The 13079-nt window shown below is 39.9% G+C and overlaps 1 protein-coding gene across 2 annotated transcripts in view; it reads left to right on the plus strand.

Moving 5' to 3' along the window:
* prkci (protein kinase C, iota) overlaps window positions 1–11687 on the plus strand; it is a 35797-nt gene extending 24110 nt beyond the window's left edge. For both annotated transcript variants that reach the window (XM_038717619.1, XM_038717620.1), the window contains exons 8-18: window positions 265–320; window positions 1210–1386; window positions 3067–3164; window positions 3867–3953; window positions 4084–4219; window positions 4369–4456; window positions 6010–6135; window positions 6583–6662; window positions 6796–6885; window positions 9591–9706; window positions 9828–11687. In XM_038717619.1, the coding sequence (XP_038573547.1) occupies window positions 265–320; window positions 1210–1386; window positions 3067–3164; window positions 3867–3953; window positions 4084–4219; window positions 4369–4456; window positions 6010–6135; window positions 6583–6662; window positions 6796–6885; window positions 9591–9706; window positions 9828–9915 (1142 nt within the window). In that variant the 3' untranslated portion in view covers window positions 9916–11687. The remainder of the gene's footprint in view (window positions 1–264; window positions 321–1209; window positions 1387–3066; window positions 3165–3866; window positions 3954–4083; window positions 4220–4368; window positions 4457–6009; window positions 6136–6582; window positions 6663–6795; window positions 6886–9590; window positions 9707–9827) is intronic.
* Window positions 11688–13079: the final 1392 nt, after the last annotated feature.

Raw genomic sequence — 13079 nt, forward strand, 5'->3', positions numbered from 1 at the left:
GTACAAAATAGTTACATAATGCTTACTCTTTAAAATATTCTTGGTTTGTGTTATTGTTAAACGAGGGTGGATACAGCAGGGTATTTTCTTTTCTAACCAAGCAGAGAGAAATGACTCCAGCACTGCAGGGCTGTGAACAAAGCGTGTGACTGTCTCTCACCTACTTTTTTCCTCCTCCATCTCTCATGTCTCCTATTTTTTTCCCCCCTCTCCTGCCTCCCCCTCTCCTTCTGTCTGTCTGTCACTTTCTCCTCTCTCTCTCAGGCCCTCAGAATAAAGACTCCAGAGAAAGCTTGCCTTACGATGGAGAAGAGAAAGAGGTGAGAGAACGCCCTTGATGTGTGACTCATAGTCTGTCAATCTGTCATGTTATCAAGATGTGTGTATATGTATATTTAGAGAGAGAAGGCAGCACTGTTTGTGCGAGAAAGATCACCTGTAATTGAAAGCAGGGTTTTGTCTGCTTATTTTGCCATCGTGTACATTTGGGTGATCCTTCTTCCACCTGTGCTGTGCATGTGTGATATAGAGAGCATGCAGACGTAGGCACCCTTGCAGCACTGTGGGTATTGATTTCCTTTGTTCGAGCTAATAAAGTAACCTTTTATCACAGCTCTTAACACCAGAGGCTGATTAATGGCCAGTCTGGGGTTGGAGGGAGGTTGTTGGACAGAGCAGGAGACCTAAAGATGGAATGCATCGAGTTGGACACAGATAGACGGCGATAAAAGAGGGCAAGCCAAATGATCTTATCTTCGTTTTCCATGTCTGACTCTGGTGGATAGGGGTCGTCACGTGAAGGGAGGTTAGATGGATAGGTAGTGGAAACGGTTCACTTCAGAACAGATTACAGAAGAGAAGAGAGAGAAAAATAGGCGAGGAAATGATGAAGGTGGTTTACTGAGAAGTAGGACTAATAAAGCGAGCTCTTAATCTAATGGAGGCAGCATGATGGTATTTAATACAGACAAGAAAGTCATTACTAAGATTTACTGTGCTGGTTTAAATGTCATTTACAAATCACCCGGAGGAAATTACCCTTTTGCACAAACCAAATCGCCACCTCCATCAATAGTTCATTGAATACCGACTGAAATGTATCATGACAAATTGTGGTGGAGTTGACTTTATGTTTATCCACATGATGTTGTTTACTGTTTGGATGATCTCTCATGGTTGTCCTCTCGCTCTGTGTGAACCCCCCCCCAGGCGCGGAGCAGTAGAGACACGGGGAAATCGCCTTCCAGTCTGGGCTTGGCTGACTTCGATCTGCTGAGGGTGATCGGCAGAGGCAGCTATGCCAAGGTGCTGTTGGTGCAGCTGAAGAAGACTGAGCGCATCTACGCCATGAAAGTGGTGAAGAAGGAGCTTGTCAATGACGATGAGGTAAACAACGATGATGTATGACATACCATCAAAGTCCAAATGTTGGAATTATGAATCCAATCATAGGTCAGCCTTTGATTGAACTCGGCTGTGGCTCTAGAGGTAGAGTGGGTCGTCCCCTAATCATAAAGTTGGTGGTGTGATCCCTGGCTCCTCCATCGGTGTGTGAATGTTTGTTCCATTCTGATGAGTTGCTGGGACCCACTGCATGACAGCCACTGCCATCAGTGTGTGAATGTGACATATATTATCAAGTGCTTTGAGTGGTCAGAAGACTAGAAAGGCACACAAAAGTACAATCAATTTACATTAAATGCAGGAAAAAAAATCTGTGATTCATTTGGTTCATATTTACTGAATGATTAGGATTAGGATAGGATTAATGAATTATGCACAGCAGTGACAAAATGCGTTGAAAGACTTAACCCCAATAAAAACAGCAGATATTTGTAAGGCCTTAATTATTTTCCTTTTGTTTTCATTACGTGTTATATGGTACGTGGTCTTTTTATCAAAGTTTGTCCCTATTTTTTGTTTAAATATAATTTGATGGCTTAAACATGAGACAATAAAAAAATAAGAGTGAAAGCCCTTTGCTATCAAACCCCATGCCTAGTTATAATGTATTTACCCCATAAAAAGAAGCAATTTCTTTTACCATTTACTAGGAGTGTGACGAGAGTGAAAAATGCCCATCTCAGTTTCCCGAAATGTTCCCATGTGTATTCAAGTGTCGTGTTTTGTCCAATGAATCCAAAGATATTGAATCTACAATGATGATAACCGGTATGAAAGAGAACAGCAGCAAATCCTCGCAGTGGAGAGGCTGGAACCAGAGAGTTGATTGGTATTTTTTCTTTAAAAACAAGTTTTGATAATATTGATCAACTTATCAATTCATTGTCTGATCACTTCAGAGACGTTTCATGTAATCGCACTTATTTGTTGATAGTGAAACGAGTGACTTAGTTTAGTTAGACCGCGATCTTTTCAGAGGTTTATATCTACTTAAAAAGGAAAAATGTACCATATCTGAAAAGCGAAACTGTCCCTTTAAGTCTGTATGCAGTGACAATAACACCTCCATCTATTGAGATGTGGCAGCTAGTTAATAGTGAAGTCATCAGTCTTCTGTCACTGCCATCAGTAATTAATACAATTAGCTCAATCAATGTGAGGTGTTATTTAATAGCACGGTGAACATTTGTCTGAAACACTTTGTGTTAAGTTGACAGGCCTATTTCAAAGCCATCGGTCTTTCTAAGAAGGTGTAGATAAACCATCATGTCATCAAAAATTGATCCCGACGTACACATGTAGCAGCACGGCCAGAGGCACCAGGAGTAGTTAGCCTTGATTAGACACACTTAGCGTGATTGACAAATTGACAAGTGCCTTTAGATCAATGGTGAAGTGTTCTGCTGTCCCTGCCCTGTCAGCGTGAGCGGCTTCCGTGTCCAGACATATTATCATCCTGCCATCGATAGAGACCTGTTTCTACTGGCTCAGCCCTTTTCTCCTGCTGCTGCCCACCGTTCACATGAGCGAGCCGTTATCTGTACAGGATGGTCGATCAAGCACTGTGCTTATTCAGCTTTTCTAAGTTCAAGGGTACCATGTCCGAATGCTCTCTTGATTTACATTTGAGGCATGTTTTTTGTTTGTGTGTTTGTCTTCCAGGACATCGATTGGGTCCAAACAGAAAAGCACGTTTTTGAGCAGGCCTCCAATCATCCCTTCCTCGTTGGCCTCCACTCCTGTTTTCAGACAGAAAGCAGGTGAGAACATACCTCCTCTACGAGTCACACGGTTTCTTCAAAAAGTTATTAGTTAAAAAATAATCCGATTTTTATGGTTTGAAAATGTATCACAATGTCATTTTAAGAGTGTGTATGTGATCGTAGGAAGATCCCCATCATGATTAAAGCCCCTGAAGAACTTGGTTTAGAAATATAAAATTTCCATTAGGGATGCACCGAATGTTCGGCCGCCGAAATTAATCGGCCACATAAAAGACGTAAAAATCCCCGTTTGCAGACGACGTTCTGCTGAATTGTTTCCTAGCACATCTACTCCATCTGTGGCTAACTTCTTAGAAAAGGCTACACGGTCTGACCCGCTTTGAGTGTTTCTGTCACTTGTTTCTGAGAAAACGATTAACCTAGCCGCAACTACATTTGGAGTCCTACCTGAAGAGAGGCTATGAAGTCTTCATATTACGTGATACGAGAACATTATTTTTCAAATTGGGTGGGACTTGATGAGGGGGGTGTATAATAATCATAAATAATAAAATAAATCTCATGTGAAATAACCAAATCTGTTCTAGAGGAGGAGAGGAGTGTGTGTTCATTACTAATCATAAAAAGCTAATTGACAAAATATGTGTTCAGGTCCTTTAAAGGAAGACAGCATTAAATGATGTATTCAAGTTAAGAAATAAACTTTTAACTTTCTAAAACATTTGCCTCGTTTTACAGACTGTTCTTTGTTATTGAATATGTGAACGGTGGCGATCTCATGTTCCACATGCAGAGACAAAGGAAACTCCCAGAAGAACATGCCAGGTAGAGTCGAGCTCTCTGTCGCACCTTTTTGCTCCTGTCTCGTTAAAAGGAATAAGATCTATGTAATTCAGTGTTTTTTTTGTAAGCACATGTGATTGTGAATACGCCTGAATTGTTCTCTCTTTTTCAGATTCTACTCAGCGGAGATCAGCCTGGCGCTCAACTACCTCCACGAGCGGGGAATCATCTACAGAGATCTGAAACTGGACAACGTGCTGCTGGACTCTGAGGGACACATCAAACTTACAGACTACGGCATGTGCAAGGTGTGGTTTTCAGGTTTGCTGTGTGTGAAAGATTTAGGCTCTCATGATACCACAATGCCCCTTGGATAAGAGCACTTGCAAAGTTGCACCAGTGTTGATTTACAGCCCTCTGAGATGATCTCATGACTGATCTTTTTTTGTTTTTGCAGGAGGGCTTGAGACCAGGCGATACAACGAGCACTTTCTGTGGTACCCCCAATTACATCGCCCCCGAAATACTCAGAGGAGAGGATTACGGTGAGAATTACAGAATACAAGCCCTTAAAAGAAATGCTATCCTTTTTGTTGGAATGATACAGTATATGAGGCGTTATGCAGTCTGTGATTCTGTATGATTATTAATGCTACAATAGTGCATCTTTTGAAATTAAAAGATACTACAATAGGAAAATTTGAAAATAAGTAAAGCTAATAATGAGCAATCAAAAATACAAAAACTGTATTTGAAAAAGAAACAAAAGAATCATAGAAGCAATTGTGACATTGTAGTGGTTGATGATGACTAACATACATGAATCAAAGTTTGTCAAATCAAAAGAATCAAAAGTCCATTACAGTCATTAAGATCAAAGTTTGAGTGTAGTCAAGTGAAACACCATTTTCTACATTGTAACTGAGTGGTGTATGTGACATTATTTATAAACACACTAATAGAAAAATAGAAAAAGATCTCCCTGGTAACCAAAAGCAGTATCATAGCGTTAAGTTCTGCTGTTAAAGGATCATTCCAGTGTTTTTCCACAGTAAAACAAGTGTTTTCCTTTGAGGACATTTTGACATGTCACAGTAGGTAAAGCACAGATGTGAATAATAAAAATTAATGGTGGTTTAATTCCATTTAGCTTTTCCTGGTATTGTGCTGGCTCACTGTCAACATCTTACTGGGACGCTTGATTAGAACAAAGCCATCCTTAATGTTATTGGTAACAGCTGTGCTTTTCCTGCAATGACGAGTCAAAATGTCTGCTGTGGAAAAAGGTTCAGGCTGAACAGTGAATTGTTCCAGCATCAATCACTTTATATGCATGTATAAGATTCCTGTTGGACCCACTACAGGACAATCTGTTTTACTGCAATAGAAAATGGAAATATGGAAGATAAACAGTTTAGGTTATCTGATAACACAATAAATAACATAAATCACATAAATAACACAATTAAATAACACATGTGCTATTGGTTTTGCGTGTGTCCTGCCCTCACAGCTAGTGACCAATTAGAATGACTTTAAGACTGCTTTATTTAGTGTACAATAACAAATTAAAAGTTAACAAGCCTCTTATAAGGGATTTTGGCCTTTTTCTGTAAAAGATTGGGAAAATGAAAGAACCCTTGAAATGTTAAACCTTAAACATTTTATCTCTCCTCACTGTTTCTTTTACATTTCATACATTGTGATGCTCCTCTCATTTTTAGGTTTTAGGTTGTGAACATTTGGCTTTCCACTAAAATGTGGAGTGTTTTCTGTTTCTCTGCTCTGCTCTGAGGTCATTAGACAAGTTTTAGTTATTTTTTCCTTAAGTTCCTTGCAATTGTTGAACTGGTATGATGCTTTCACAGTGGAAGTGGTCGCTATAATAACCTTAAATTACTGGCATGTGTTGTACAATTGTAAGCAGTAATTTGAAGTTTATGCAATAATGAGAATTGTACACAGGTACTTGTATACCTTTTGGTTGCTCTGCCAATGAGCTGCATTTCTTTTTGGGTTATTTTAAAATATATCTCCTCTGTCCATGTTGCCTTCATGTCAGAAATATGATTTGTCACATACAATTTACAATCGTCAGGGTTCAGTGTGGATTGGTGGGCGCTGGGTGTGCTGATGTTTGAAATGATGGCGGGCCGGTCGCCCTTTGACATCGTCGGGAGCTCTGACAACCCAGACCAGAACACTGAAGACTACCTCTTCCAAGGTTACACACACACACACACACACACACACACACACACACTGAAGGTTTATAACCGGAGGAGGAAAAACAGCAGAGTGGAAGCATGTAACACCTTTGTATTGACACCTTTCTAATGGCCCCTTCTCCCAGTACCAGGCACATGCCATCTGTTACAGGGAAATGTGTGAATGCGAGTGTGTCGTGTAAATACGGTCAAAATGTGTCAGGGTTTTCTTAGAGCTGCCAGGAAAGTGTAGGACAGATGGGATTTAAAATGTCACCAATTGACAGACAAAGTCATATTTCAAGACACTTTTAAAGCTGCTGACACGTCATTGAAAGGCTGCTGTATGTATGTTCAACACGAGAATACCCGACAGGATAGAAGTGATAACTGCAGGAGTGTCTGTGAATTCCCTTATCATTTTAGACTCATACCCTTTCACCTTTTCCTCTCACCTCCTGCAGTTATATTGGAAAAACAGATCAGAATCCCCCGCTCGTTGTCAGTCAAAGCCGCCAGCGTCCTCAAGGGGTTCCTCAACAAGGTAAGGAGGAGTCAGACAGGCCTGGATCAGCCTTAAACGGTGTTGGCTCGTGCCGGCCCCTGAGAATGACATCTCTCACCTTTCTCGCAAATTCTCTCCTTTCTCCTACTGTCTCTCACCCTCCCTCCCACAGGATGCCAAGGAGCGTCTAGGCTGCCACCCTCAGACGGGCTTTGCAGACATCATGGGCCATCCATTCTTCCGAAATGTCGACTGGGACCATGTGAGTTTATTCACTTCCTGTTTCTGTGTCTCTCCCTCGCTCTTCTACTTTTCATGCCTCGTTCATCGCCTTAATTGCAATTTTCATCATCATCTCAAATGAAAGAAATCAGTTCATGCCGGTTTCCAAATAGGTCAGCATCAATCTGTATATTGATCCTGCAGAGAAGGAAAAACAGAAAGCTGCTACTAGACAGCAGAAGGTCACATCTAAATGATTTGGGGTCACATTCTTCAGACGAGCAGTTAGAAGACCTGGACAGACCAAGATGGAAAAGAAATGAGTAGAAGTGTTGAAATATGGATGTGCATTTCATTTTCATTTGTCTCAGCCATTTAAGCCATCAGTTTGACTTATTTTTGATTTGTTAATGGCTTCCTAATGACAATGAATATCATAAGGAAGCCGTTAAAAAGTCAAATTTCAGCTTAATTCATTGGCTTCCTCATGAAATACTGAACTACACTAAGCTTCAGTTAAATTCCAGTTATTTCAGTGATTAATATTGGATACGTTTGAGTACTTTCTTGCCTTTTGCTGTGAAAGGTGTTTTTGTTGATCTGTAATCCATTTAGAGTGTTTATACTTTAAGACTGAGTGTGGTCATGAATGTGAAGGCTGCTGTTGAAAATGAACAGGGGCTTGTATATACAGCAGTTAGTCTGCACCAATTACAAAAAAAAAAAAAACTTTCAAGGTAAATGAGGCTGAATTGACAATATTAAAAGGAAAGTTTGGGTATTTTGAAGTGTGGTTGTATGAGGGAGTCGGTGTATTACAGTGCTCCCCCAGTTTGGAGAAGCAGACAGGGTTACCAGCAGGAAAGCAGAGCAATGCACTGCTGTAAATGGGGGCAGCAGAAAAACTTATTTAGCTACATAAAGAGTCTCACCTAAAAAAGAAATCTATCAGTTGCAAGCTATCAAGTACACGCTATATTAAGAATATTTCCACCGCTTTGCCTCACTGTCAGAAGGGCCTTTTTTTGGTACTAACCGTAGAACTCGCACATTCCTATACAGAAGTCCCGCTGCGTTTGGGTTTGGGTCAGAAAGATCGAACTGAAATCAAACTTGACGTTTCTAAAGTTTTATCTGTCTATCCCTTTAAGCATCGCAGAACATTTATGGAAAGCCCACTGATAGTTAAACAAGGACTATAAATACTCAGTTTCAGCGATGAGTTAAGTTGTAATTTAATAGTGAATGACATTCTGGTTTAATAACGACTACAGCTGTAAAATGAAACTAATGTCGTATAGTTTTTCTCAGTAGCTGTGGTGTGCTGTCGACACATTCAGAGCCTGATGTAGACATAATTTTATGTGTAGGGTTGCAACAAACAATTATTTTGTTTATTGATTATTCTGTTGATTATTTTTTCAAGTGCAAGTTGCCAGAGTTAAGGTAATGTCCAAAACACAAAAATAGTCAATTTACAGTTATATAAAACACAGAAAAGCAAGAAAACCCACACATTTGAGAAGCTGGAACCAGCAAATGTTTGACATTTGTGCTTGAAAAATAACAACAATGAATCCCTTTATCGACACCAGATACATTTAATGCATTGCATATTGCGTTAGAAGAGAGTAATTTATAAACATGAATTTTATAGTATAATAAAGAGAAGTGTGTTTTTAAAAAAAAAAAAAAAAAAAGTGTACCTGTGAAAGTGTGCACACGTGTAAATGAACAGGCACGTTTAATCTCCTCGGACAGACAGACATGCATGCACTGCTGGATGACGTGACAGACAGACAGGGCAGCTCGCCACCATGACCTCTCTTTCCCTGTTTGGTCTGGAGAAGGGACCCAACAGTCGGTCAGAGTGTCTGAAGGGATCAGCTTACACGCACGCCCCCCCCCCCCGAACACGTGCACACACTTATCTGAAAAGTTTGCTGCAATGCACCACTTGGCCTGCAGGGGGAGTAGTTGTTGGCTTGCAGATAGAGAAACAAATGAGAGCCAGACTACACTGTGATAAATGTAATCAGAGGCACTGAGTAGAAGAACAAGTGCGTCATAGGTTTTAGTCACTGTTTTAAATGGGTCAAGCTTTTTTTTATTTTTGAAGGAGGTGCTGCTGGTCACTCAGCTGTAGTATTTATTTATGGAAACAGGCCAGGAATCTATGGTGGGATGGACAAAGAAAGATTTTACCATCTTTATGCTCGTGTCCAGTGCTTTTAACAAAAAAGACAGGCACAGCTTCCAGGCCAGATTACAGTTTGTATATCTCTCAAGTACTGCAACTACTCCCGTGATTGATTCATCTGCCAATTATTTTCACAATTAATCCATTTATCATCTAGAAATTGTCCAAAAAAAGGGTGAGGGTGATGTGCAGTTTCCCCAAGACCCACAGTGATTGCTTGTTTTGTCCAAACAGTCCAAAATGAAAAGATATTTCAGTGACTATAATATATGACAAGGAAAAGCAGCAAATCACCACATTTGAGAAGCTGTAACCAGAAAATTTTTCACATTTTTGCTTTAAAAAATGAATGAAATGATGAATTTTTTTTTTTTAATTCTTGCAGATTAATTGTCTTATTGTGGACTGAGCAATTATTCGAATACTCATTGCAGGTCAATATTAGTCTTAAGTTTAAATACTCAGGCAGTGCTCACGTATTTTTAATTTCCATAAAGACGTAAAGGCAGTTGTTTCCCCACCTGATTCCTGTTCTGTTATTTCAGCTGGAGCAGAAGCAGGTGGTCCCTCCTTTCAAACCCAACATCTCAGGGGAGTTCGGACTGGACAACTTTGACGCCCAGTTCACCAACGAGCCCATCCAGCTCACGCCTGATGATGAGTGAGTCCCTATTTTATTATCTCTTTTTCATCTTTATGATAATCAATATAACAAGTACTTTTCTAATAAATTGGTGCCACTTAATAATAATAATAAAACCTTTTCTTTTTGTTCATTGTAGTGATGTGGTCAAGAAGATCGACCAGTCTGAGTTTGAAGGGTTTGAGTACATCAACCCACTCCTGATGTCGGCAGAGGAGTGTGTGTGAGGGACACGACGTCTGTGCTCTCACACACCACCCACACACACACACACACACACACACTCATGCACGCGTTATGTGGCGTGTCAGTGTCTTCAGGCTGCATGGTTACGAGACAACCTGACGACATCAACCTTCTGTTCGAGGGCTGCACATGCACAGTAGAACGCTTATTTGCCAAAACCAGTCTCACACTCAGCCATTTATAACCACTTGCCCTTAAGCCTACCTTCTTTCTTAATTATTTTTATATCATGTAAATCTGCACTGATATCAGTTTTCTCATCGGGGCGTCTTTATCGGTAGCCAGCGAGGCTACAAAGTTCTTCCAAGGTTGCTGTATACAGGGGTCGGCAGGGGGGTCACGGCCCCTGACAGATGAACTGAACATCCCCTCCTTCCAGCTGGTGGGTTGTTTTTAATGCATATATATATATATATATATATATATATATGAATCTACTGTTGAGGATACATGTTAGACAAGGCCTTTTTAGCTTAAAGCCACAGTCGGACATTAACTGACAACTTAATCATTATAAAAAGTCATTTCGAATTTGGCTTTGTGGAAACACCCCTTCTGTAGAGGAGAACGAGAATCATAACACTAGCCTTTTAAAGAAAAGATTAAAAAAAAGAAAAAAATCTATATACTTTTCTCACTTTTTAATTTAACATGTCAGTCATTATATATGTTGGTCTGAGTGATAAATGTCCTGCCTGAATAACAGAACCAAAAAAGGGTTCAGGCTTTGTGGCTTAGATAAATGCACAACATCTGGAAAACACAAGGTGTCTGCTTCAAGTAGTTTCTCCCAGACGAAGGAACGTACACAGTCGCATCCAACCAACACTAATAATGAGTTAAAACTCTCAAACTGTGAATGAAAGAGCTTGCTATGCAGGGAAATGGGCTGGAAGAGGAGCACATAATACCTGAATGCTGGAGCACAGATGAACGTTTTGCTGTGCAGACCATGAAATATACATTCACACAGGACCAAAACAAATGTCTTTCTGAAATGTCTTGCTGGTACGTATTAGAAGGTACAGGATACATAAGGAAGATGCACTGTCCTAAGTCATAGAATTTATATATTCAGAATTTTTTTTGCTTATTTTTAATACTACGCCTTTCTGAAACATATGGTCTGTTATCTTTTTTGTTGTTTTTTGTACTTTCTCCATTCCATGTATGTCTTTCGTTATAAATCAAAACTAAGTAATTGTTGAAAGGAGAGCTTGGTTAGAAGTCCAAAGCTGTGACACAGTGCAGTTTTAAAATGTGGCTTTAAAACTGTAAACTCTGCCGTGCTCCATTTTTACCATGTCGATATCACAGGTCATTTTCTGAATTAGGTATTTTGTAAAGGTGCTTTAAAGCATATGAAAGCTCTGGAGAGCCGCTCTCTTCCCCCTGACTGTAACGACACTAAGTGATGGTGCATGAACCTCCAGATTCTCGTCCAATTAAAGCTTCTCTCTACTTGGAAAATGTTTTGGGCTCACGAAGTGCCCGGAGGAACACATTCATCTGTTACACATGTTACTTTTTGCTTTATTGTTACTTTTTTGTGAATCAGATTTTATTTTGAATTTTTTTATCACTACATCAATTCCAAAATGTTACTGGGTAAACCCAATGGAAACACTATTTGTTGTACTTGTGCTTTGGGGGTGTTTACCACCCAGAGGTCTCTGCTGACATTTATTATTAGTGTGCAAAGAAAAAACACAGATGGTAAAATAAACCTTTTATTTCTCTCCTTGTGGTAATATGTGCGTGTGTCAGTGTGAGTCTGTCATTCATATAAAGCAACCCTCCCATTTTTCACACGTCACTTTACTCATGAGGAGAATATTAGACAGAAAATCTGCGGTATTAATGTGGGAAAGATTTGATATTGCTATTCAGTTGCATTATGGGAAATGTAGGATCCAGTGTTTTTGGAGCTTGACCCATATTAGCAACTAACAGAAGATAGCGGACTTCCTGCTGCTCCAATTTGGACCCTATTTTAATCTGTGTCTCGTTAGTGCTACAACATTATAACATGAAGTGCTAAAGTGCTAGATTGCCTGTTTAAATAAAAAAAATGGTTTTCATATCCTGCAGGTGTAGAATTTACTCACGTTACATATATTCAGTTTCTGATTTTCCTCTCAATATAAAGAACAAATACTTTTTATAGTGAGTAAATGGTTATTTTCCATTGATTGTAGGCAGACACTGAGAACGAAAACTGTTTTTGGAAAGTACATGAAGGAAATCAAACCTGATACCTTTGAGTGGAAACTTCCTGGTAGAGCTCCTGTTTAGTGATTTCCTGTTTGCCAAAGAAAGGGGTGCTATGTTTTGTCATGTTAATTTATGTATTAAAAATCTCATCTTTCTAAGTGTGCTAACAAAACAACAAAACCTTGCAATGTGCGGTGACACTAGTGAACTGGGAACAATGGAGTTGCTTTACAGACTCATTCAGAGTCTCATTAAAAAAGTCTGAGCGTCTACAGCCATGCTAGCAGCTCTGAAGACGTACAGTGGTCTATTGAGCTAGAGCTAATGGTAGCATGCTGACAGTGCTAACTTGCTAATGTTAAGCAGGTAATTTTCAGTGAGAAGTCAGAGCATTGCCAAAATCATTAGGACTCTGGGCACCATGAATCGCTGTATAAAATGTCATGACAATGCGTCAACACACTCAGTAGGCTTCATCCTGTGGGCAACATGAATCTGCACAGGTTTCATCCTGTAGCTGTTGAGATATTTTAGCAATCCTACTGAAGAGTGGATTTTTTTTGGCTTAAAAGTGGTGCACTGCTGAGATCATGCAAACACATGCCTGCCTGAACAAACTCATACCATCAGGCTTGTGATCACTTTACTGCCGAGACCAGACCTGAGCTCTCAGACCACATGGGCGTCTGGAGAAGGAAGGGCATTATGCTTGAGTCGTTAAGCTTCAGCTTTTCAACTCCAGCTGCTTGTGTCTCCGCTGGTCACGTGACTCCTGGCTGGTTTGTAGAAGGCCCTTGGAGTCCCCAGAGGTTAAAAGGTCATTGACACCATTGCTCTGGCCTCACACAGTGCTGAGCGTTGAGAGGTAAAAAAAAAAAAGATGACTTGTCAAAAATAATAAAATGGATTGATTTGTGTGCTGCAATAACTC

This window comes from Micropterus salmoides, unplaced genomic scaffold (assembly GCF_014851395.1).
Source record: "Micropterus salmoides isolate LMB-PRFRI ecotype aquatic unplaced genomic scaffold, ASM1485139v1 Ms_hic_scaffold_14, whole genome shotgun sequence".
Lineage (NCBI taxonomy): Eukaryota > Metazoa > Chordata > Actinopteri > Centrarchiformes > Centrarchidae > Micropterus > Micropterus salmoides.